Source organism: Conger conger, chromosome 18 (assembly GCF_963514075.1).
Source record: "Conger conger chromosome 18, fConCon1.1, whole genome shotgun sequence".
Taxonomy (NCBI): domain Eukaryota; kingdom Metazoa; phylum Chordata; class Actinopteri; order Anguilliformes; family Congridae; genus Conger; species Conger conger.
Window position 1 is genome coordinate 14,183,223 of NC_083777.1, and position 27,785 is coordinate 14,211,007.

The 27,785-nt window shown below is 41.9% G+C and overlaps 1 protein-coding gene across 2 annotated transcripts in view; it reads left to right on the forward strand.

Moving 5' to 3' along the window:
- Window positions 1-5,135: 5,135 nt before the first annotated feature.
- LOC133118698 (disintegrin and metalloproteinase domain-containing protein 12-like) overlaps window positions 5,136-27,785 on the forward strand; it is an 86,088-nt gene continuing 63,438 nt past the window's right edge. For both annotated transcript variants that reach the window (XM_061228851.1, XM_061228852.1), the window contains exons 1-3: window positions 5,136-5,248; window positions 16,755-16,876; window positions 20,971-21,044. In XM_061228851.1, the coding sequence (XP_061084835.1) occupies window positions 5,137-5,248; window positions 16,755-16,876; window positions 20,971-21,044 (308 nt within the window). In that variant the 5' untranslated portion in view covers window position 5,136. The remainder of the gene's footprint in view (window positions 5,249-16,754; window positions 16,877-20,970; window positions 21,045-27,785) is intronic.

Here is a 27,785-nt window from a genome sequence, read left to right on the forward strand (position 1 = left end):
GCTTCTGTGGTATGTTTTAAGACTATCCTGTGGTTTCTATTCTCCTCCTATTTATGAACATCACTAGCTAGAAAATAAACCAATTCCAAATAGATTATTTTTGGTGAAGCTCTTGACAGTCAAGCAGCATGGCATACTCTTCGTGTACAGTAGAATTTGACATGACAAATTTGGCACTAAATGCAAGTCATTGTCCGGAACTAGTTAACTTAGAAATATACTTTCCTAATTTAATATAAAAAAAGACAACCAACCAAGCTTGGTGCCATCTGCTCGTTATTTGCCGTGAGCATTCTGAGAAGGACTTCTGAGCTAATAGAACTCATGAGACAGCAGGATGCTGTGAAAGGGGTCTTTGTCAGAGATGACCTTCCTGCAGGAACAGTGGGATAATTCTCTCTGAGGTTGGGGTGTGGATGTGATTCTTATTTGGAAGGAACAGCGCTGGTTAACACACCTGACACTATGACCCAGCAACAGAAAGTGTTTTTATTCTTGTTGAAATTCGAGTACAGTGCACTTTCATTTGCACTTTCTGAAATGAAAGGCTTTGAATTTTCATGGCTTTGAGGTTGGCATTAGAAAGATAATTTTTTTTATGAGTTTGCATTCATCTGTGCACACTACACATAATAGTATGTCTAAAGGTAAATTATGTTTATTGTCAAGAGTCATTTATCTGAGACATGCAATTATACTTGGTTACATATAATGAAATTGGCAAAACAATTCTAAAAGCCATAAAATGAATACTGTGACTTTGAATACAGTACATTAACATGGAATTGCAATACATGTTCTGGTTATTACAAAGCTGATGATGGGTATGGGGGATGTAAGAGAATCACTGCCGGTAAAAATCATACGGGTTATTAAAAGATAAAAGATCTAAGTAAATTGAAAACACAGCAAGAGCCATTAATATATTTCAACATTGGACAGTTGGGAAGAGCATTGTTTAAAAGACAAATCTTTTTAAACCTAATAAGACCGTACAGATCAAATAATGGCGAACAGGAGGTCCTCTGGGTTTACCGCAGAAAGGGAAGACTCAAGGCTTTGAAGTTCCAGTCTGACCCCAGTGGATGAGCCCTAATCTACAGAGACACAGACCTGCCACCGGTGCACAACAAATGCTGAATCAAATCAACAATTCTGTGTGTGTGTGTATGCGTGTGTGTATGTGGCCCCAGGCAGATAAGCATTTTAACCTGGGATGTTTATACATGCATGTTTTATGAACCTGCTCCCCATGCGTGGGTGAGTGCAAAGGTTTGTACAGTATGAATGTATTTGCTTGTCAGCGCGTGCATGGTTTTATGATAATATGCGCTGTTGTTTATGTGTGCGATAGCTGATTATTTGTGGTCTAATAAAAACATCCTGGCTTGCAGGGGGTATGCTCAGTGTGTGATGCATGGCCTCACGGCTAAAGCCGGTCCCCCTGGCACTCCGTACATTGAAAGCACGGGCTGTCACACGGGCTGTGGAATTGATCTGTTGACAAAGCTGTGTTTCCGCAAAGCCCTGTTACATGGGAGATTAACCTCACAGCCCCCCCCCCCCCCCAGAGTGAGGTGAGCTGACAGGTCATCGTAGTCACCAGCTCATCAAACCACGTAGGGTTGTGGCCCGCCCAATGTATCCCCCATCAGTTTCGGCTTGGCTAAACGAGAGGAGCTGTGGGAGAGCTGCGATTTCAGACATTGGACAGTCGTTACGCTGGAGAATCTCCTCCTCTCTAGGTACAGCTGGCTCCAAATCTTTCTACCTGATTCTACCTGCACATAGAAATAAAGTGAGTGGAGTGGAGGATCAAATCTCCTAAATTTACATCGTAAGTACAGTAATGTTCTCTTTGGGTACAAAATAGTATGTTTTCCAAGAAAACAAGGTACACATTTGTTATATATTGCTGGTACAGTTTTAATCACCTATAGGGTGCTACCCCAGCGCCAAGCATTTGCACCCTTTTAGGCACATTATACCGATATTTCCGTGGGTTGACCTCATTCATCTCCTGTCCCAACCCTGTGGGTTCCACAGCTACCAAATTCACAATCATTTGCAAGCCTGGTGAGAGTTCTATTAAACAAACTGTTTTTCTTTTTGATGAAGAACCATGCTGACTTCACACTGAATTTATGTCCATGGGTGTTTATTTGCATTACCTGAGAGGAACTTGCTGCACGCTTTGAAACCACTATTGGAAAATAATATTAACTTTGTAGTTCTCATGGCATGTACTGTATATTAATTTCTTGCCCCCTTTCCTATTAGATTAACTAGTTCATTCTAGCTCTACAGCTAATGCATCCTAATTTATACAGCTGAGACTCCCAGATGCCCTTCGACCTCAGTCTTCTGTTGAAGACAGGAATGAAATTAAAAGCAGGACAAAATATTAATTTAATAATTGAACATCGGCATCATTTAAGTTGAATTGCACACACACACACACACACACACATACATCACTCAGGGGAACTTTCAGATATTATGGCATTGTCACTTCTATGATACTTGCTGGGTAACCACTAAACATGATTTGTAAACCTGTGATCAACAGTTTATAGTATGTACTATACACCCCAACCGCTGGAATTATTTTGATAACCCACCACTGTTGAGGAATGTTCTGTAAAATAAGGATGCACACTTTATAAGGATGTCTTGTTTTAAAGAGTCGCACAAGCAAACATCATTAATCTCACTCAACTGCAGTGAAGTATTAAATGTTTTGGTTTACACATAAAAACTGTCATACAGAATGAGTTCAAAATAAAGTTTGAAGGGACTGTTTTGTGGACTTTTGTATTATTTCAGTTTTACTTTAGGTTTTTGATTTGGCCCAGAGGGTTTTTGTGTGCGATTACGTTTCTGGTGACCTGCTACATCTTTTACATTTACATTTCATCTAATTGCAGTCTAAAGCAAGACACTACACTGGTACGGTAATGGTACTGTATACCCCCAAGGGTGTATATTATACTAATTATACTAAATAAATTAAATTACATTTTATTTTATTTTTGATTGGAATCATGTCCTATGGCCATGTAATCTGCACAAGTAGAGCATGGGGCAGCTTTTCATGTCAACATTACAACATAGGTCTGAGGAAATTAAGAGCTTGTTTTGCTTGAGGCCTAAGAAGGAAAAAAGCATACAGATAGACACTGGCACAATATAAACAGTTTTTTTCTATCTTTGTAACTGTGAATTAATAAATGCTGTAACAATGTATCTTCCTGTATGTACAGCCGCTGGAGACATAATGTTGCTGCAAAATTTGCTTTGGAGTCAGCTAGTTTAATTTCTGGCTTTAGAAACACACGCCGCTAAATGCCCTGATGTCCAGCATTGCGAAGTTGGCCGGTCGCTTCGAAGAATACTGCTCATTCACCAGGAAACAGTATGGGCCGATTGAAAACATATGCAAAACTTAAGATGAATTAAAAAAACAACTCCCTTTACAGACAATAATGTACAGTGCGGCATTTGTGATTTACCACGTCACATGGAGTTTAAGCACCCAAATTTAAGCATTTGGATGCTTAAGCATTGCGTCATCTACAGTCATCATTTACTGTCATATTCGACCAGTCAGGCCCTTCTCCACTGATCTTTCTAACAATGCGTTTCTGCCCACAAAACTGCTGCTCACTGGATGTTTTTTGTTTTTTGCACCATTCTCTGCAAACTCTGTTGTGTGTGAAAATTCCAGGAGATCAACAGTTTTTGAGATAGTCAAACAACCCTGTCTGGCACCAGCAATCATTCCAGTCACTTAGATCACATTTTGTCAGAAAAAACAGCTGAACCTCTTGACCACGTATGCATGCTTTTATGCATTTAGTTGCTGCTACATGATTGGCTAATTAGACATTTAAATTAACAAGCTGGTGACAGGAAGGTGACAGTAAGGCAAATAACCACACATTACAACAGTGGTATGAAGAAGAGAACCACTGAACACACAATGCACCATAACTCACCATAATGTAGCCTAGTGGATAGGCTACAGCAGTAGAAGTCTAAAAAATAAGTAATAAATACCTAATAAAGTGCTTGGTGAGTGTATATCAAAACTAGACACCAACAGCTCTCTTCTGCATTCACGAATGACACAAATGCACATGCCTAACAAAACATATCTGTGAAGACATTTCAACAAATACTTTTAGTTCCTTAAAATGGGGGGGACCATGCACAAAGGGTGTTGTCATTTATAAGTGGTTCATCCGATATGGATAAAAAATACCCTCAAATTAAAGCTGATAGTCTGCACTTCATTGTCATTGTATCCTTTCAAACTCAAAGTGTTAGAGTACAGAACCAAAATAACAAAATGTGCCGCTGTCCAATGAATTTTGGTGCTCACTGTATATAAAAAGTGCTGTAATTTCTACATAGTAAAACCAAAATGCATATACGAATCCAAAATTGTGGGGTACAGAGGTAAATAAAGAAAAACAAATGTCCGTCCCAACCCCTTGTATAGTTCAATAGTGCATACAAATGCTTATATATCCGCATAATTGCAAGGTTAAAAATCATTGGTTGCTTCGTGAATCCATGCACATTACAATTTAATCGAGCACAGGTAAGCTACTGTACACAGTACTGTATGTGGGCCATTTTGAACATAAACAAAACAAACATATTGCATCAAACAGTGGTCATCCTCAGAGTAATTGCAAGACACACTTCGGCTCTAGGACCTTGCGGCGTTGCTTTAGCCAAGCACATGGTGGTAGTACTGGAACACAAGACCGTTCCTTTGTAATGAGTGCCTAAACCGATGTCAGTTAGGCGATTTTGACTTATGCATCAACCTCTTTTGTTATCTTTCTCTTTATCTGCAGCTTCTTTCCTTCCCAGTATATCCCTTAAATATTGTGAATCTCAACTTTTTTTGTCATTCGGCAAGTACTGTTGGAACGGCTTTGGGGGAACTTGGTGACAGCTCCGTATCTCGCCATTCAGAAGACCAAACTGGATTTTCTCAGTCTTTTTGGGCTTGATCATTCTGCAGGAAGTCTCTCACATCCTGCCAGTTAGCTACTTTACTGTATATTATGGTCGGTCTACCCTGACACAACCTAGTCGGCTTTTTCCCCCAAGCCGCGCAACATGTCAAACCGGCGGTGGAATGACAAGTTGGCATTTTTTACTATAATTCATATTCTCTCACTTCTAACGGCCAAGTGCTCCAGTGACAGTATACTACCAAATCAATCTGAAGGTAAGCATAGTTTCGTCGCTGTGGGTGCCAGCATTTTGGTTCGATAGAAAAATGATTAGTTGCTGGATATTTAAAAGTGGAAAATTGCAGACGCCGTTATCCTTCGAGTGCATGCCAGTATTTATTTGTGCAAGAAGCTAATTCCATCCTCCATCCTACTGGAGTGTCTCAACACAAATTAAGTAAACGTAATCTTCTTGTTCAACAGAAACAATTACGTTACAGCGAGTCATCTTACATTGTGTAACGATATTTACAGTATGCTACCGGATTTATCGCGTACACTAATGGGTAATGTACAGTTCTGAAAACTTAGGCAGCCAATTAACGGTTCTCTCAAAAAGAAATACTTAATTTGCATCTCAGTAATGTTCAATAAACTTGGGATAAGCGTAATAATTGATTAAATAATCAATAATTGATTAGGGGTGATTTTCAAGATCGTGCTTATGAGCAGCAATGGTCAGGTCATAGTTGTGTGTCAATATGTAATGAGTAAAAAACGAGTTCCTCCATTTGATTGATTTGAAGTTGCAGAGTTCTCCGTTTTGTTGTCTGATTTCATGGCGATGAACGATATTTTTTGAAATGCTGTTTCACCTATAATTTCTAAAGATAGTTTTCGGGAGGGAGGGGGTGTTGCTCTTGTTTTCTTTGTTACAGACCAGAGCACAACAGTTTACAGTAGCTACTGTGACGGTAATCGTCGATAGACTAAATAGTCATTCGCGTTGTTTGCACTTTTCATAAATCCATTTTATGCTGACAGACAGATAATAGGCTATACAACGTTACCTGTCATATTGCATGCTCTGATACTTAGTCCTGGGTGATCTTGGCATCAGCTATGTCATGAGAAGCATTTCGTGCCATTCAATGTATGCGTGTCAAGTCGGTCTAAATTTACGTTCGTCAATTAAAGAGATTGTGCTGCTAACTGAACGTAAATTACTGCCCTGCTTTTGTCACCGATGACCGCGGACATATTATAAACTATCGGGAAAATTTCAGAGGTTCTGCTGAACTGTGCAATAGATATGGACGTATTAAATTGTTGGTAGACACATGGCTCGTCGGTTCTTTGGACGATAGCTAAGTGTGCGCAGAAGTGATAATGGCCTGGTTTATTCTCTGGATAAAGAAGCTCCTCGTGGGCCCCTTCCTTGCGCTGTTCACTCAGCTGCATGCTATACCAATGTATCATCTCAGTGCGCCGTTTAGTGGACTGAAGGACGTCTGTGCGGAAACGGAATATACTGTAGGAATCAAATGGCATTTTGCCACTTATCTCGACCGCCAGTCAGCTCGGGACCATTAAGAGATAACGTTCCGCCTTCTGAAATTATAGCCAGTAGAGAATATCTCAGGGCCTGAATGTAATCAAGCCGCAATAATAACAGACAGAAAGCATAAAACAGACATATTTAATTAAAATCAAGGCTTTCATACTAATAGCGTTGACCGTCAGGCTTTTATTTATGTATTTATTTTTATTTATTAATTTACAACCATTAAATTGCAACTACAGCCCAAACGGTGCAAGATTCACTAAGCACGGTTTCCTGAAGGCTTATGTTCTTGATGTTTTGTCTCATAAATGCCACTGGCCATTAAATCCGTTTCGGAATTCATTACCTTATCACTAATTATTTCCCCCTTATTAATGGTTTCCAGAACTTTGTTCGGAGTTGAAATTGCATGGAAGCCAAATTCATCACACTTCAAATGCCTTGCCACAGGCCGTGTTAATAATTGGTAAAACAAGGCCACGGGAAATGTACTGTATGGTAGTGGGGGTCGGGGCATTTGTGTTCCGCAAGTCTTCGAATGTACGGTATAGAGACGGCCGCTAAAATGAATGAATCGTCTTTAATATTGTCTAAAAATCTAAGCATCATGCAGTGCCATACATTCAGCATTTACACCCTAAAATTCAATTAAACTAAAGGGTGATGGGGCATACCCTGGACATACCCCCTCCTCACCTCAGCCCATTGGTCTTTCCTCTGAGTGGGGGTGTATAATCTTGATAACCGTAGTTCTGACAAACTGACCTGCCTGCTCATGAAAACCTACTTGGGGGGCTCTCTGCAGTCATCACGATCGCACACTCCAGTGCACGCACAGGTTGAATTCGTAGGTCATCCTGAGGGTTCATATGTTTTCTCCGAGGGGTTTTAGGTGTGACAGTGAGGTTTGTATCGTTGTTCCTGATGTTCACCATTTTGATCATTTGAAAGCTGGTACACCAGTGTTCTGTGGACAATCAACTTGTCAGATGAGGTTATTCTGCAGATGTACTCTGAGAAGCGTCTTTACTCCACCTATCCACCTCTCTTTGAGACTACAGTCCTAAAGCTTGGGAGAACAGGGATCTGCCAAAGACTCTTAAAGGGAACGTCAAAGGCCTCTAAAGCCTCCAGACACCCTCCTCAAAACATACATGGGCTGCACCGCATTTAGTTTAATTCAAAACGGGCTCAGAAAAGACATTTCCAGCTTTACTGTTAGAGAGCAAAACACCTGGACAAGCTCACTCTGTGCAGAGCTGTTCGATTTGACGTGGGACGGGTGGGGGGTCTGCAGGAGATTATCCCGCGAATGTGACGTGTAAAAATAGTTGGAGGCAGGAATTGAAGTGCGGGTAAAATCGTACTTTGATGTCAGCGTGTCGTCTGCATGAGCCCTACTTAATATAACCCAAATTCTTCGACTAATAGAGAGAGGAAATTGGTAGTTCTGTGGAGCATGCTTTCAACTGAAATAGCATCTCCAGAGTCTCCGGTTTCCATTAACAAAGAAGGAAATCCTCTGACACAAGGCTAAAGGGTTCAGTGTCAGCGAGATTAAGATGTGCCAGTATGCATTTTAGGTTGTATTTGGATATCATCTCTTGTGGAAATCTCAGTATGGGTAGTGACCTCATATGACTGCATATGAAGAGTGAGTAATATGCAGCCTCAGGTTGGAAGCACACACAGTTGAAAGACCTCACCTGAATGACCTGCAGATTATTTTAGTCCCAGCTGATTCCATGGTAACTAATGTTAATAATGTGACAGGTCAGATTAACTCCAGTCCGTTTGTAGCCTACATCAAGCATCTAACTTTTCAAAAAGCAAAAAAAAGTTTTCACTTTGTGTGCTCCAGGTACAACAGTAGCATCTGCCCACTTTGCTTTGGATGAAAAATAATGATGTAAAAAAATTGGTGGTGCTACAGTACACCTGTGAGGAAGAACAATCGTCTCAACATCACAGCTGCACAATAGCATTTCCAGCAGCCATGTAAATAACAAGGGTATTTTGGGGGGGGGAGGGTGGAATAGCAAGACCACCTGCTTTTGCAATGCTGTTTTTGAGGGACAAATAATGGTGTTGGTGTTACCGATTCTAGTACAAAACATGAACGGAACCCTCCCACTTGCCAACAGTGGGAGGGTTGCCAAATATTTTTAGGGCATGCTGCTGGGAGTAGACGAGCGCATTGCCTGTCTTCTGAAGCACAGTGTTGCCCCTGACCTCGTCTGAACCCAGCACCATATGGCAGCATGGTGCAGATCCCTCTGGAGCGTGGTACGCCGGAGTGGCACATTCTTTCTGCAGTCGACACAAACGAAGAGAGGCAGTATCAAACGAGTACATCCGCGGAGTGCGCCAAGTCAAAATTGCATCCTGCAAGGGTAGCGCCGTCTCTGTCGGCTCTTGAAGTATAACCAAGGGGCTTCCGCGGAGTACACTTAGAAGAGCGAAATGCCAAAAAAGAATTCATGTCCCCGAGTCTACCTCTAATTTTACCTTCGTTCTGTCGGAGACTGTCTAGCAATAAGGACTTTCTCTCTGAGAATATGTCTCGGTTTTTTGGTCTGTTCCTGAAATTTTCTGCAGCTGTAGGTTTGGATGTGGTAATTGAGATTTCAGAAGGTGTAAGGAGTCTGGGCTCATTAATCACTCTGAGGCCGAGTTTGAGCATCGGAATTGTGAAGCTGTCAGAGTGCACAGCTTTGATTTAGGTTGCAGCATTGGTTAACTATTAATTATTACATTTTGCACTTCGTTGTCCACTGTGGAGTATGTATGTTGTGACAAGTGCGTGTGCTGCACGCAATGAAAGATACACAGAAAAACGTGCAAAAACGCAGACATGCAGGCACCAGGACATGCAAAGCACACAGACAAATGCACGTCACACACAAACACAGACGTGCATAGATACATAAACACACACAGGCTTGGCAACTCTCACTTTTCATGTGCGACACACACACTTTCAGGTTCTGTCTTAAATCAAAGTATGTATCAGATTGCAGGACAAAGTGAGATTGATTACAGAGACTTGTAGACTGCCCACCTGTCTTTGACAGCACCCACACCTGCCCTACATTCCCGGAAATAAGGGTACAGTGGAGGTACATTTTGTTCTTTAAGGAACAAATTTCCCAAATGTGCCAGGAAAGATTCTTTTGTGTAGAAATAAATTCCTTTAACATAAAGTACAAATTATAAATCCAATTGCGAGGGGTACAATTTTATGCATCTTTAGGGTACCACCCCAGTGTCAAGTTTTTGTACCTTTTGCAGTACCTTTTTTCTGAGAATGCCTCAAACCACTTGTTACCTTCATTAACTGTCTGTTACCACTACTGAGCAGTAGACCCTCCACTCCAAACCTGTGAGAAAACCACGTGCTTTATGCACATTTTGCTTTCCATACTTCTGTTCACCCTTGAAAGCTTTACTGAGTCAGGGTTTGTGTGTGGGGAAAAAACAGATTGCAGACCCACTGTCCACATTTATCTCAGTTACAGCATGTGACAGCCAGTACCAGGGCCATCGTGTAGGTGAGATACGGCTTGCTTTGGACGTTAAGTTTTTGTGTCTGTTATCCTGCAGTCCCGTATAGCGTTCAGTTTGCTTTCATGATTTCTTTGCTTTGCACAGATGCCCATTACAAGGAGATTAACCAGTCCAACATTTCACTTGTTTTTGTGCACATTTTCACTGAAGCAACTCATACCAGGTTCCTTGCCTAAGGGTACAACAACAGTGTCCCACCAGGGATCGAAACCTGGAGCTCTCGTTATCAATTTCCAATAATCTTGAATCCAGCGTGGAGCAGCTTACTCTTCAGTTAGTGCCAAGCTCCACAGCCAAAAGGAATCTGGACCTAATGGTTATTAAGTCCAGATTAGAGGAAGTTTATAAACCCCGTTCTTTCAGTACAGTGCAACTCCCACATCCTCCACCAGAGTGGGCAGTTCCACAAACGTGCAGGATATTATAATCACCATTCATTCATTCACGATTAATTTTTCATTCATTCATGATTCATGATTCAGTCATTATTCATTCATTCATGATTCAGTCATTCATTCATTATTCATTCATTCGTGTATGTATGTATGACTACTGCAGGTGTCTTGCTTTTATTTGATTTGATAAAATGTGTGTTACATTTTCTGTGGGAAGAGCAATGAGCTACTTCTGGTTCTGTATTTAATTCAACTGGCTCCTCTCAAGGACATGAATGGACTCTGTTGAAGGGAAATCTTGGATGGAGTCTGGAGCTGCACTTTAGTGCACAGTAAGGGGGGGGGGGGAGGGGGGGGCTTAAACGGGAAACGTGCCATTGTGCGTCTGTATGAGCTGAATGTCTTCGCAAAGCCTTCCACTTTGGAAAGGCAGGACAGGAGCCAGCTGGCTCCCGCGGCAGGTGAAGAAACCCACTGTGTGAGAAGACTGAGTGACAGGGTTGAGCCAGGAGACTCCCCCTGCCCACGGCCAGGTGGAAAGCATCTTATAAGCTAACATTTCCGCAAAAAATCCCCTGTCAAGCTATCCTGGGACCCCCCCCCCCCCACCTCTGCTCCCCTGGGCTCTGGGGACCCCCTGACAAGCGCTGCCTGGAGCTACCACTGTCTCACCAGATCTACAGTCCTAGGACACCGTCTGTTAGTGTGGCCTCATTATCACTAGCAGAAATGTTTGAGATGGAGGGGGTCCAAGATTAACACCCGCTTTTCGAGTTAGCTAAATTATTGTACTGCATGCCTGTGGAGTGTTATCCCTGTGCAAGGTGAAGGTTTGGCGGTGATGGAGTGGGGGTGGGAGCGGGTGCAACTGCTCTGAGCTCCCAGAAAAGATTGTTAGCTCAATGACAGTTAGCTTAAATTGTTTCTAAGAGCTCACCCAGCTCTGAAATCCAGCTATACCAACTTGAAAATTGAGCTTGTCAAGCTTGACAAAAGCTAGGTATAAGCTGGTCAAAGCCGGTCAATCAGCTAGTGCTGGTAGCTTGTCTGTTTCAAAACATAGCTTGAGCTGGTCAAACCATTTCAAGTTGGGAACTAGTCTGAACTGGTCAACCAGCTACCATCTGTTTAAAAAAACAAGTTTGAGCAGTTTTCTTTTCAGCAGGGCAGTGCCAAACTGTCCCCTCAGTTCTCTGGCACAGCGAAAACAAAACCTCTCATTACTGTGATTATGTGCTTCTCACATAAAGATGTAATAACAGGTATAAGCTGTAACATCTCCATACTGGTAGAAAACAGATAGGAGCTCCAGCAATAACTAAACGTTGTTAACAACTAATTGAGCAACACTGCTGGTGGTTGGTAGACACTTCAGGGCCATGCTTACAGACTCCCTGTGGTATTAGTTGAGAGTATCCACCAATTCCTTTTACTGTTGTCAAACCAGCGTACCCCACGGTTGGTGGAGCTCCTGTTTTCTACCAGTAAGGTGACTTTATTCTCAATTTTATTTTTCTGGCTTCAACATTGAAGAGAAGTTTGTTTCTGGATTTGAATAGGGTGTAGCACCATTAATCGGTTAGCCAGTGCTACCTCGGTCTCTGCCTCTGTTCAACACTGCCATAGAACATTGAGGTTCCCAGTGGTTTTAGATTAGATTCAACTTTATTGTCATTTCCTTCTAAAGCAGACAGTACACCTGGGGACCAACTCCAGTTCTGAAGCCAGTGCCAGGAATACAACAAAGGGCAATTTAGACTAGAATTTACCTACCCTGCATGTCTTTGGTCTATGGGAGGAAACCGGAGTACCCGGAGGAAACCAGCTCAGACACGAGGAGAACATGCACACACAAAGGCCCGGGTGGGGCTCGAATCCAGGACCTTCTTGCTGTGAGGCAATAGCGATACCCACTGTGCCACCCTGGTGCTAGGTAATTTCTTCCGAGACCAGAGTAAGAATCCATTGGCCGCAAAGACCTGTAGAAGCCTGTCAGATTTGCTAACTGCTTTTCTGGTATGGAAGCTCACGTTGACAGTTATTGGGGTCAGAATGAGCCGTGGCAGCTGAAATGCTTCTGGATAGACAAGGAGGGTTCTCCTCTGAGATGACTTATAGCTTTTGATTGCATCCTCTCACAGCGAGAGCACCGGGTCTGATGTGTGAAGACAGACAGGGTGTGAAATCATTAAAGATTCAAACGCAAAGCCTTTAGCCCCGTGTCCATTCAGCAGGGCACAAGCTGTGGAGTACTGGAGGATTCAGATACTCAGAAGAGCACAGATTTTTCATTTCATTATTTATTTAAACAGAGACACAAGCTTGCACTGTGAAGCGTGCAGCGTGTTTGAGAAATTCACTTGGATGCGCATTAAAAATACATTTATTCCGCGCTGTGGTTCTACAAGTTAACCCTTTCAGTCCCAAGAGTGCATATGGCACTCTCAACATTATACCTTTTCAATCAATCAATATTACTGATATACTGTTATTTTGAGATCCTATTAAAATCCTACTAAATTCTCCCAACTTTCTCAACCAAAGCAAAATCCCCTTGGGATTTGGGTGGCTCCACTTCCTATTGGGCATGGGACTGAAAGGGTTACCTGCTGCGACTTATGGCAAACATGATTCAAATGCATATTTTTAAAGCACAGAATCATCTGTTTGCAATAACTTTAAGTGGGACTTAAAATGTCACTGTTAAGTGAAATTGTGTTCCTGACTGAGCAACAGGGACTATTTTTATCATTCATATTTCAGTTCATACTCCCATCCTGAATATGGCCCTTTAAACCAGTAGTGCGACTTTCAGAGCAGTTGTTTGTATGCTTTAAATGGGCCTTCATTTGCACAAATGAATAGATGGATTTTATCAATTTGTGCAAATAAATTAAAATGCATGCCTTTTTATGTCAGTGGCGCCGCAAGCTGCACTCACCATATTTGTTGTACATCAGTGAGGGGATTTGTGTGAACACAGCAGGGTGGAGACCACATACATTGAAAGTGTTTAATGTCAGAGCCCCAGTGAACACCTATGTTCTCCATAGGGTAAGACTCCAGAGTTTCTGAAAAATATGACCCATCAGTATAGAAAAGTCTCATTTTAGTGTGCACCTCTAGAGGTTTTTCTCAAGAGATCTTATTCTTTTCCTCCAGACAGGCACTGGAGAAGCCTAAAACTTAATTGTGTGTTGTAATAATGTATTTGTTGTCACGCTAAAAATAAGTGTTTCATAAAAATGCCAGTAGTAATTCCTATAAATGGTCCTTTATATGAGCTATCTCAAGCGGTATAAAAAGATTAATAAATTTTATATGCTACAGTAACAATTGACATTACAATTATATACCTTACAGAAGTGACACACACCATGTACCCATTTGTGGTTATTGACATAAGCATTTATGCATGGGAACATATTGCTTATGCCGAAGCTGTGCAGTGCTTATGGATGTGGTACGAGGTGGTATGGCTGTTTAGCTTCAGCAGTTAGCCATGAGAAGGGCACAGGGTGACGTGGCTGCTTAGCTTCAGCAGTCAGCCATGAGAAGGGCACAGGGTGGTATGGCTGCTTAGCTTCAGCAGTTAGACATGAGAAGGGCACAGGGTGGTATGGCTGCTTAGCTTCAGCAGTTAGCCATGTGAAGGGCACAGGGTGGTATGGCTGCTTAGCTTCAGCAGTTAGCCATGAGAAGGGCACAGGGTGGTATGGCTGCTTAGCTTCAGCAGTTAGCCATGTGAAGGGCACAGGGTGGTATGGCTGCTTAGCTACAGCAGTTAGCCATGAGAAGGGCACAGGGTGGTATGGCTGCTTAGCTTCAGCAGTCAGCCATGAGGAGGATACAGGGTGGCAAAAAAAACCCATTTGTATAGCAACTTTCATACATGGGTTGCAACACAATCTTTACAGTAAGTGCTTTAGAGTAGACAGAAAATACGTGTGTAAAATAACAGTCAACAGTAACAGCTAAACACAAGGGAAACAATTAGAAGATGATAAAAGCAGTTTAAAGGAACATTAAGAACACAGTAGACAATTTAGCTAAATAATATTAATAAAATGAATAATAAGAATCTGGGGGATTACATAAAATGGGAGAGAGACCTTTAGCTGCAGACAGTGGGGAAGGCTCTATGGACCTCAGACCCCTTACTTTCCAGACGCGGTTAATTTTGGAGAATGGGAAGGTTTTGTTTTCTTGGGAGATTAAAGAGAAATGGAGCCACAGCACTAATCTGGATTGTTTTCTATACTGACCCACTGATGTGAGATGCATGTCTTTTGATTTTCCGTGAGGCATGTCACAGCCTTGTTATGAGGCTCACAATTAAGATCGAACCCTTTTCGGTGGCTGCTAATAACATCCACCTCCTTTCGAGCAGCTCTTTGATGCTAGAATAGCTAATCAGCCAGCGACGTCTGTCTCTTCCCCAAAGTGAATCAAAGGCACATTGCGCAGAAAACAGAGACAGTGGTAAACATTCTGACCACAGCTTCTGGAGGACACAGCTCGGGGTTGGATTCTGCCGCCACTATTCAGACTCACTGCAGCTCTGTCTGTATAACTAAGCTTGTGTTTGCGGTATGAAATACAAACTCTTTTGTTTTGATATTAAATTACATTTGCCCCAGACAATGGTGGTCACAGGGCTCATTCTGCCTAACCATAACCAGCTATCAATGTGCCCTTTGAGTGTGTATGCATTGTTTATTCTTATATATGTATTGTCTTTTTAATTTTTCTGACACATTCTGTCCTGCCTGTGCTAGTCATCATGACTTTGTTTTGTTTTCTCAATAATTTCACTATGCATATGGTTGTTGCCTCAGTGTTATTGACACTATATAAAAAAATATGTGAAATACAATCAGTCAACTGGGTCGGGCGGTATTGGTGGGAGTAATCGTAGGCTGTGGAGTGCAGAGTTGGCCTAGGCCATTCTCTTGGCCGTGCTGAACCCTGTGGAGCTGGGGGAGGTGAATGGAGTAAGAGGGACGTGGGTGTAGGATTGAGACTCTTGGCTTTTGCTCTGCCCTGCATGGACACTGGACATGAACAGCACATGTGCAGCTGTGTCCTTTTCTGGGGGTGCAGAGTTCCATAGGGAGGGATGGGCTGAAGCTATCCTCTTTCACATTCACTCCATTTTAGCCACAGTCATGCACTGAGAATATACGTGCACATACAGATATGCGTTATTTCCCTCTGCACATGCACACACACACACACACACACACAGACGTAGACATACAGACGCATACACTCACCACACAGACACACTTGAAGTTTGCCAACAACTGTAAGATGCATCCTCCTCTTCAGAAATGGTAAATAAACAGATGACGGTTTCCACCACCACATGAATGCAGTCAGCTGATGCTAGCAGAGCTCTTATAAGCAAACACTGTTTAGAGAAGGAAATGGGACTTCTGAACGGATCTGTTTCCACTTCTATCATTGACTGCTGCTACCAGGTTTGGTTTTCACCAGAAAGAGACAAAGCAAAAAATAATCGAGTGTTGACATTAGAGGTTATGACCTTTGAACCTATGTATGGGCAGCACTGAGGTCGTGAGGGCCGGTTTCTGCTGTCCCAGACAGGAAAGGGAGGAGTGCATCGCAGGGAACTGTATGTGCCAAACTGAAGCCTATTAGGCCAATTATTAGGTCTTATACACAGACATTATTAGGTCTCACACACATGCTGTATGCAAACACAGACACTCAGATACACACATATACAATTCATACACAAATACATGCAAGCACATACATACTTTACAGTTACTTACACACTATACTTTATTGGTGTGGACATAGCCAATAAAATACTCAGGCTTGGCTGTGAGGCAAGTCAAATCTGTTGATGTGCATCCTGATACAGTTCCATTATTGCCCGCTACAGAAGGATGTGGTATTGATCAGTTACTTATTACGCAATATTCAGTCAATTTACATTAACCATTCAGCAGTGCACTGCAAACATTTAAGCCACCAATCAGAAATTAACACCCTTTACAGAACTGCAACCTCCAGTTCACACTTTCAATTAAGATGTTTTTTTTTTGTTTTTTTTTCTGTTTATACATTTGAAAATAAGAGTAAGTATACATTTTTATGTGGGGTAATGAATTCTTCAGAAGCACTTCACCAAATTGCACAGGGTCTTTAATAATTGAATGGGAAGTCAAATTGTCAGAGCCCAGCACTTTGAGTCTTAATGGCTGTTTCTGGTCTGTCCTGTAGGGAAACACTGGGACTCAAGAAGGCTGCGGAGCGCTAATGCTAACCTGGAGCGCCACGAGACGACGGTACCTTTCCTACTGCACGGAGCCGAGCTCAGGCCCATCAGCCTTCTCAAATCCATGGTAGACCTTCACCATCTCTTCTCAAAAATACCACTGTATCCTATTCACAACTCACGGTTTAGGATGACACCACAGTCTCATCTGTATACTAGTGTTGCTTTTGGTAACATTACATTATAGTTATTCAGCTGATGTGTATCTAAAGAGACTCACATTAGACTAAGCAAGGGCCAATCCCCCCAGGAGCAACGTGGGGTTAAGGGCCCAAACACGGCACATTATTGTGGTTATACTGGGTCTTGAACCACCAACCTGCCAGCTTACAGTCATGCACTTTAGCCACTAAACTATAGTCTGTAAGACTTGTTCTTCTCTTAATGTATCCATCCTTTTTTGAGTATTGGTGGATTTGGCGACATCCGTGGTGATTGGTGGTCAAAAATGTTTGTTTTCACACTCCAAATACCAGAGTTCCATTAAAAACTAAACTATTACTAGGAGCACATCCATTTTGTTTTCTTTCATAATCCAGTGGCATTGTATTTTAGAGAAGGAAAGAAGGCTGCCTAGGGACAACCAACAATGTCGTCTGACACAGTTTGAGCAACATATCAAACTCACAAATTTTTTTGAATTTGGCATGCAAGTTCCTGTGCGTGCAGCATCAAATCAGAATGTGGTGGGAATGCTGCAGCCGACACCAGTGGAAACTAGCATATAGAGGAGCCTTTTAAAAATAAAAACACATTGAATCAATATTACTACAAAACATGCCATTGTGAGAACGCATAAAATATGTTCTTTTTTATATGAAAAGAATATGGATTGACACTTTAAATCACCCCATTAGATGACCAACTCTATGAACTAATCCCTGGGGTTGCGCCTTGAATTAATTCAATATGACAACGCAGTGCTTGCTGCCTTGACAAACAGATGGACAAAATTTGACGGATTACAGAAATACACGTTTCACCAGCTGTACGGGCATGGTCACACAGATGGCTTTACCCTTCTCAGTAGTATTAATGTTTAAAAAACATATTTTCATGGGAGTGTCTTGTGCAAATCAAGTACATGCACTCTACTGTAAAATCGAGCTCACAACTTGACCAGCTTGAGAATTGAGCTGGCCATAAGGTAATCTACCTGGGTATGAGCTGGGCAACCAGCATGGCCGATGTGGTCATAATGCTGGTCTAGCTGGGTATGAACTGGTCAACTGGGAGCTGGTACTTTGAGCTTTGACCAGCTACCAACTGTTTCAAAACATAGCTTCAGCTGGTCAAACCATGTCCTGCTGGGAGCTGGTCTGACTCTGAAGTGGTCAACCAGCTACTGGCTGTTTTTTTCAGCAGGGTGTTGAAATTATTTTTCATGAGAATGTCAAGTACATGTTCTGCAAATTTAACCACAGAAGGTCACCCTGGACTGTGAGGTTCAGAGTGGGGTTTTTTCCCTCCCAAAATCGGGATCCTCTGAGCAGTGCAGGTGGAGCCATGCCAGGCACTGGGAAAACGAGGCTAAAGAACCAGGGAGGGTGAAGCTGAGAGCTTCCAGGATTTATTACACGGCCCTTTCATGGGTGAACAAGTTTTTCCTGGCTCGGGAGAGAGGGTGGGACTCACTCCGCGAGGTTGCACTGTTACAGCCTCCCCTTTGAGTGCTGAGCTTCGCTTGGGTGCGATGGGGAGAGGTAGGCTTATCGGTGGACCCTGACTTCAAATTAACACGTACAAATAAATATGATGCCAGACCATGGGTCCCAGCCACACACTGGAACAGAGCCGTAAAAGATAGCAGACCATGCTTCCCATCCACACACTAGGACAGTGCCTTAACAGATACCAGACAGCAGGACCCATCCACACTGGATGAGCTGCCCAGCAGTATTCACCAAATGGTTTTTGACAGCAGACAGCATAACGCCCTGAGGGCAGAGAGAGCAGCAGCGGTCTTTGAAGGGAGAAGGACACCTTCCCTTTCGACATTGTGCCTTAAAAATAAGCATATAAAATATGAGGGGACACTGACCAGGTTAGCTGTAAAATTTCAAGGGAAATATAAATAATTTAACTGAACGTTCTTCAAATCGGCCACTTGACTGGGTCAGGATGCTCACATCACGTGTGACCCGCCGGCCACACACAGCAGGACCTCTGCGCAGAATGAACCAGGAACAGGCCGTTCCCCGCGCTGGGTCATGTAACCAGACGTTTCTGCACGTGCTGCCTCCTTCCCAAACAAATGGCTCAAAAACAGTGTCTTCTCTCACTGTTCATGCTTAATAGGATGCTGCCAGCATTCCCGAGAGTCTGTCTGACCCCCGACGTGTCATAAAATGTGATAAGATAGGACATCCAGCCAGTTAAGCCCCCACCTCCCCTGCTCAACCCAGCCTCCCAGTGAGTGCAACAGGGACACATAACTCTGAAGTGCTGAAAGTCTGGAGCTCAAGGCAAGATTAAAATCACTTAGCACTAAAACGCAAAGATAGTCCTCTGACTGCGCTTTCTCTCTGTAAAACCAGAAGGGCAGTCTGCATCATGACAGCCTGCATCATGACTGTCATTTATGCCTTACTGGAACAGAAGAACTGCATATGACTTGAAGGGAAGAGACCAACCATTTTACCAATCTGGGCCGTGTTTCCCGATAAGTGTCTCTTCGCATTTTACAAAGACTCGAAAGGTATACCTCTATTCTAGGCGTGTTTCCCCACCAATCCCTTGCTTAAGGGATAGCTTCTATGTGTGACGTTACTGGGCCCATCGATGGCTCCAGGATTGATTATTCACTCCATGCAGCAACTGCTTGACTGTGTTGAGAGAAAGTAGTGTTCTTCATGAATAAAACACTGCAGGAATACTTAAATATTTAATTCCTCACGACTGGTGGGAACTTAATAGAATTAAAAACTTCCAAACTGAATTATCCAACCGTATGTATAATATTCACCAAATGGGTGCAAGAACCAGGCACCTCAGATCATCATCACACCTCGTCCCGCTACACCACTTGGCAATACGCCTTCTTTGGCATGTTTTATTTATGATTCATTATTTTAATATCTTTGTCATGGTGCCTTAAATGAGTTTGGAATCAGGGTTGATTTGCCAGAAGCACCATCACATTACTGGTGTAATTCACTATTTTCTCTGATCGGCTGATTATTTTCAACAAAAGCGCACCAACAAGCAAAACGCTCCAACATGAAAACAAAAGCTATGGTGGAAAAAAACTAAAACAAAGAAAGACAGCCTCACAGCAAACAAAATGGAGATATTGTTAGAGGAAGTGGAGCTGAATTTAAAAAACATTATTTTCCAGTTTTAGGACTACGGTGTCCAACAAAACAGAACTATGGTTAAACATCGCTCCAGCCCACAGAGGGAGTGGGAAATTGTTGGTTTATAAATATAATTTAAAAAGCAATTAGGCTACATGTTCAATAAAGTGCAACATGCATCCATCGTAATGTACAATTTTATTCTTTGCATAAAAACACTCCCATGAATGAGGTATTTCAGTAACATTATTAGGCAACTACAACTGTATAATTATTACTTATTGCTTAACAGATGGAGATGTTACGAGGAGTAACAGCTGATTTTAAAGTCTAGCTGTCAGAACAGTGGTGGCCACTAGTGGAGTGAGCTGACATCGATAATGTATAGCTAAGAGTGGTCCAGACCAACCTTACGAAGGTATCACTTACAGAAGGTATACACAGCGAAGAACGTTTCGGGGAACACGCTGAAACGTTAAGGTACAGCTTAAGGTATAACCTCCGAACGACGTTGCATTAAGAAGGCTTCGGGAAACGCAGCCCTGGTTGGTAGTCTAACAAATACAACTAATAAAATTAATCATCGTAAAATAAATAATATAATATAAATAGATAAAAATCAGCAATTGGCACAAATAGACTTCCTGGGTTTGCAGAGTAACCAGGATTTGAGGAGTGCTTTTATCTTAGTTCCTGATTTGATTTTTTTTTCTCCATAACGGTTTGTCAATTTTGTAAGAGCCATTTATTTTGAATGGAGTGGGGTTTCGTTTAAAGCTTAAAAGTCAGCCTAAGTGCTAAGCTAATTGCTGAATGTTTGCTGTTGGAGTGAAGCACTGTCACAGCCTGTCTCCTCTTCTTTCAGAGCCACCCTGCTTCAGTGAAGCTGCTGATCACAGCGGAAGGGGAACAGTTGGTCCTGCTGCTGGAGAAAAATGAGTAAGCGCCTCTCACTCTGCAAACAGCCTGCATGTGTGGAGCCTGTGGTTTCATATTGTTCGGTCTATATCTCGGTTTTGTTCATTTAATGGTCATGTTGACAAACACCAACACCAGACTCCAAAGGAAATTGAAGGCCTAGAATCACAACTAGATACTAAATGCTAATCCCTGCACTAAAGAAGAGATTGAATACACCGGTATAATCAGAGAGCAGAGAAGCCAACTGTCCCATTAACTCTGGCCCCCTAAAATGGGCAGACCATGTATAAAAAGGGATGTAATTCCTGCACTGATGACCTGATATGGCTGCAAATGTCCTCAAATCAAAGATGACGGTCTGTAATTTGACCTGATTTTCATAGTTTTAAATACAATATGCTGGAGCACAAAAGAGCAGAACTTGTACCACTGTCCAAATACTTCGACTTCACAATATTTATTGCAATACATGACATAGTTGAAATACATTTTGTGGTGGTCTGAATGACCAAACTTCTGTTGATCAGGAAGAGGCCTAAGAAACAGTTCCCAACTGAATAATAAGGCTGCTGTCAATTACCAATTAAGAGCCAGTTCCCACACCCTGAGCTGCAGGTGAATCAAATCACCCTCCAATGAGAACCCAGTGGAAGTTTTGTCTATATTGCAAACCGAAATCGAAATCGATGAAAAAAAAGATACCTCAGTAAAATAGCTACTAGCCAGCACCAGAAAATGGGTGACTGCTACAATTTATCACTATATTTTCAAAAGAGTTTACATATTTACAACATAAAATGACCGTATATTTAATGTCCAAAATGCCTTTAGAGCATTCTTAAGTGAAAACAGCTAATTTGGCCTCACCTAGTCAGGGATTTTGACCCTTCGACCCTGGTAGCCTGTGTTCCAGCTCTAACCCTTTTGAGTTTATCAGGTGGTTTTTATGCCTCAGGCAAGTTATGATATAGCTGTACCTATTAAATATTACCCAGCATACACCTGTGAGACCACACTGTCATGCAGTCCCTGAGCAGAAAGTGATCTGCAGAAACTAGAAACAGAAACTTTGGGTTTATTTATCCCATCTTGTTTCTTTTACTTGCTCCTGACCCAGAAATCGATCTAGGCCCGGCATCATTAAGGTCATTACAACCCATTAAAAACATTCCATTTGTCTAATTCACGTTTTCTTGATTTCCCCATCTTCATTTATTTTTCTTGCCACTTTCGCCTCTCCTAATGGGTGGAACTAGGAGTAGAAAAAATAGCAAGAAAAGTAAGTTATTGGAATGAGCCCTCTGTCTCTGACAGAGAAGACATATGAAAAAAAAAAAAAACCATGGCTTTCCTATTGCCGCATCGAGGCTCAAATAACACGCCGCGAGTTCACCCTGAACGAAAATGACTGTTTCATTCGTGTTAATGTACTGCGATTGAATTTCACAGTATGCCTGCGTTAATATCTATATGTAGCTAATGTGGCGTTCAGTAATGATTGAGATGAATAGCGCTTCGTTCTAGCACTTAGGGTTTTGAGTGACTCACCTTGCATGACAGCCAAGTGTTCACAAGGTTTCTTTTATTTGGGCTGGTCCTGCATGTGAAATAATCTGAACTAAAAGCCTGCCAAAGGAAACAAGCTGCGGGTTCATTAATGACCAGTGCACACCCCCCTCCTCTGCCGTATTTCAGAGCCGCGTCAGGCTGAGCGGGTGGGAAGACAGCTCGTGTGACGCAGCTTTGCATGAAATCAATAGCGCCAGCGGTGCCAGAGATTGATTTGAGTTTCAGGCGCACAATCTGTAAATCATTTGCAGTCCTTTGGATAACGTTTAGAAAATAATGACAGCTTTGGAGCCCAGCTCTGAATTTTCCTGTCTGAAAATAATTTTAAAAATAAAAACAATAGTCATTTTCTCGTGTGTGTGATAGAGAGAGAGAGAGATGTGCATGCCTGTGTCCGTACACAGAGAATACTTGTTTTTTTAGTTTCTCTCTTTCTGCCTGCCATTTCTCATTGTACCTGCAGAGCCCACATTTAAATGGGGGAAATCGTGTGGCCTTGAGTTCCATCTCTCAATGATTTCCACTTCAGCGTTCAGGTGTTAAAACAGTGCTGGAGGAAATCTGTCTCCCATTAGTGTGCCTCTGTGAGGTTTTTTCTTTTTTTGTAAAATATCTTCTCACTTGTCCAGGCCAAGGTGTTTCCAGATCTGTGTTTTTGGCTAAAAAGCATTAAATAGAGCAGGAATCATGACGGTTGGACCTTGACTCCAAATCCGGCCCTTGTTTTTTTGTCCCTTTCAGGTAATTAGCTGAACAATTAGTGCTACTGTTTGGCCAGACTGTCTTTACACCTGACTCCCAGCTAAAGGGAGGGTGGAAAACCAGCAGTTCTCAGACCTTGAGGACCATGATTTACTGATCCCTGAAATAGATAATAACACAGTAGGTCAACTTAGGCAAGCACAAAGTGTGTCTCCCCATTACTCTAAAACAGGGGTGTCAAACTCCAGTCCTGGAGGGCCGCGGTGTCTGCTGGCTTTTGGTGTGTTTCAGCACGAGAGATACATTTCATTGTCTTTCATTGGCTAAAGAGTCCTCACACCTTGTTCTCAAGGCCTTAATTGGCTGCTGATTGAAAGGAAACCACAAATACCTGCAGACACTGTGGCCTACCAGGACTGGAGTTTGACAACCCTGCTCTAAAGCAGAGCTGCCATGTTTTGGGCTTTGACCTTGGTTTTATAGTAAGCCATGGACTGAGATCAGGAATCGGTGTTTTTGCGAGGTGCAATCGGCTGTGTCTCACCGATAGACTGTAGAAAAATATGGATACAGTGACAGTGATGTGCAGGCTGTGTCCTGGTTTTCCACTGAGTGCGTGAGCTTTTTAAAATCGCCACAAGGGGAGACATTAGACAAATATGTTTTTCTTAAAGTTGTTTTTAAAAACAACTTCCCGTTCCTTTTCTCCCAAACTGGACTCATCGGTACCTTTCTTCCAACAGCACTGTCAAAGTTGTTTAAAAGAAAAAACTACTCTTTGCAGTGGTATAGGAATCCAGACATGCAGACTGCGCAATGCATATTGACCTGAACGTCTCCACGTATCTGCCAGAGATCGGAGTCTGTTGAGGCAGAAGGATAAGAGAGCAAAGGTCCCTTCAGAATGAAGTATGTTGTGAGTGTGGCTGTTCAGCACCACTAAAAATACTCCCAGTTTGTATCTTTCTGAGCTAAATCATCATGAAGCTATGATCCTCTCACTTTATTGATTTATTTATTTTTTAATTTATTTGTTTATGTATGTGGTATGAAAAAAATACACGTCACTCAAATCTCCTGTTACAAAAGTTGAAAAGAATTATTGCATGGCTGTAGGAGCAAATTCAGACACGCATAGGTTCTTCTATCTTGTACCAAAGGTAAGTGCTAGTTATTGCTGCTGTACAGTAGTCGTATCGGCAGCAATGTAGTCGTATGCAGCAGCAGTAATAGTAGTGATATGTGAACATTCAAGAAATTCCAAATGGTACTAACATAACGTAACATAACATTACAAGGTACTGACGAACAGGCCATTCAGCCCAGCAATATTCATCTTGTCCTACCTCTAAGTGTACCTACTGCCTAATTTGCCTAAAAGCTAAATAGAATCTAACACCATATCAAGGCTGGTCTTGAAAACCCCCAGTGTTTCTGCCTCCACTTCATGTACTGACAAGCTATTCCACACATTGACCACTCGCTGTGTGAAAATTAACTTCCTAATACTATGTCACTTAAACTGTACAAGCATGTTTTAACATATAAAGATGTTGAATAAAAGTTTACACCCTTACACAGTACAAATATACAGTAAATATCCCAACATTTATGAGATTTGTTCTGAAGGAGCTGGGCGCTGCAAACGGTCTCAGAAGTTCCTTCTGACCATAATCGAGTCAGGATTATCTTGGAGTCAGGGGGGCATCTGCATGAACAGCAGACAAATCTCAGGTCATTAAAATGTCTTACCTGTAGATGTTTATATAATGGGAAGAGGAAAAAACAAAGAAAAGGACTTCCTGACTCCTTAACATTAGGACAATAAAAGGCTGTTTAGACTAGAGATAATGATGAAGACGGTTATTAGACAGTCTGGGGAAACCAGAGTGGTTCTCTTCAGACAGAGACAGGGATTCTCTGATCCCGTAGGCGATTGGCTGCTGCCAGCGGGGGGCGGACAGTCTTGGCACGTGGGCCAGCATCCTCGATGAACCCCAGTTGTAAAAACAAAAGCAACTTGGTGGAGAAGTACAGAATCTAACACTATATAAAGCCTGGTCTTGAAAATTCCCAGTGTTTCTGCCTCCACTACATGTACTGGCGAGCTATTCCACATATTTTCGCTGTGTGAAAAAATACTTCTTACTACTATGTCGAATTAAATTTTGAAAATTGAAAGGACAGACAAGCGGTAGTGTAGCTCAGCAGATGTCAATGAGTGCGTGAGTGTGTGTGTGAACATTTTTGAAATGCAAATGGTTTAAAAATTTAGTCACATTTACAAGTTTGGCATTTCTAAAAAGAAGCATTTATGCTGCACTTTTTTTTTACCAATACAAGTTATTGGGTTTATCTGTGGCGGCACGGATGGTGCAGTGGTTAGCACTGCCGCCTCACAGCAAGGAGGTCCTGGGTTCGAATCCCTGTCGGCCGGGGGCCTCTCTGTGCGGAGTTTGCATGTTCTCCCCGTGTCTGCGTGGGTTTCCTCCGGGTACTCCGGTTTCCTCCCACAGTCCAAAGACATGCAGGTTAGGCTGATTGGAGAGTCTAAATTGCCCGTAGGTATGAGTGTGTGAGTGAATGGTGTGTGTGCGCCCTGCGATGGACTGGCGACCTGTCCAGGGTGTATTCCTGCCTTTCGCTCAATGTATGCTGGGATAGGCTCCAGCCCCCCTGCGACCCTGTTCAGGATAAGCGGGTTAAGATAATGGATGGATGGATGGGTTTATCTGTGTTTCCCAGATCTTTGCTTGATTCTCCATTATTTCTTTCTCCTGAAAAGCTTGAAATTCCTCCTTACCCATCAGCAAAGATTCAGACTAGCTTTAGCATCAGCAGTTGTGCTTCCCAAGCATTTTAAGGCATACATATGAGATAAACTCCTCTCCTCTCTCTCTCCCTCCCTCTCTTCTCAGTGAGCTGTGGGATGGGAAGTCTTGGGTTATTTTAGAGGGAGGAGTAGTTTCTCTATAAGCTGCACATCATCTCCAGTCTGTTGAATAGAGCAACTATAGTAGAATTCAGGTAGTGGCAGCCTGCCAGGGAAACAAAATGGCACCCATGTTTCATCTTGGGTGACTAATGTCTGTAAATAATAATACGTTGCCAGTAAATAATTAGCTGGAACTGAAAAAAAGTTATTTACCAGGCTTGTTGATCTTTGGAATAGGCATTTGGATGATTTTAATTGGTCATTAAATTTCAGTAGTTCTCATTTGCATTTTGAATGTTGTTAGTAGGGGTGTGCAGACAACACTGCCTGTATATGTTCAAATAAACCAATACAAAATCTGTATCTGTATTGAAAATGGGGAGTGGAGTATGGGTTGGGTGGATCTTACTTACTGTTATTTAATAATTACTTGTATTGTTATTGTGTCTAGAAATTAATTCACCTATTTTGTTTGCGCCAGATTACCATTGATCCATTTCCGTTTTAATGCTCACTTTTTATACCTTCATCATTTGATGAATATTTTATATCATTTTTATGGACTTTGAGAAGACAAAACAAAAATGTAGCTGTTGTTTCGGATGGGCTGATGTCACACACAAAGGAAAATTTCTGCTAATTTAGTGTTCATTTCCTAACAACTCTTTTTTTGTTATAAATGAAAAATTTGAAAATAGTATAGAAAAACATAAAATAGTCATCATGAACCTTTGACAGGACAAGCATTTTTAATGTGACTTAAGTGACTTATTTACGAAGTATTCAAATTACCTGACTTTGTGCACCTCAAAATTATCTCCCAGATGGTGGGAATAAAAGCCCTGTCAGTCAGAGGATATAAACAGTATTTTGCTGTCAGTTTTTTATTTTATTCCTTTATGAATGCAAGATTTAATAAAGACCTTGTTGATTTCTTCAGCTAGGTTAGAGGGGGCTAAGAGTAAAGCTCTCAACACATGGACAAGTATTATGAGAGCTATTACGATCATCTTTTTTATTTCTTATCACTTTATTTTAATATGTAATTTTCTCTCTTCTAGATGACATGTTGTAAACACCAGTCATTTTAGTCAAAAGGAAACCTTGTTGATTCAAGTTTTGCCAAATGGGAGTTTTGACAAGTTTTAAAACTGAGTTGGATTGTAGGTTATTGCCACTTTCGAGTGACTAAGACTGCTGAAATGAAAACTGTGGCACAGGGATTGTAGAAGCTAAAATTATTACCTAAATAACAAACTGCTAAACCAGCAACAGAAAAATAGATGATGAAACTAAAACCGGTTATTCATTTGCATCATTCCATTCATTTCCATTTCATTTGTATCGCTAAGCACTACAGTGCTGGTATCCATCCACCCCACAAGCATTAGTATGCGAGTATGTATCGAAGCATGTGCCCTTTGATGTATAGGAAAGGTCCACAGCCTGCTCTGCATTATCTAATGATAACGAGGGAGGGGGGCTTTGTCATATGCTGATCAAAGGCAGGAATAGATTTGAGGGTAACAAAACAAAGGCCAAACATTCAACCT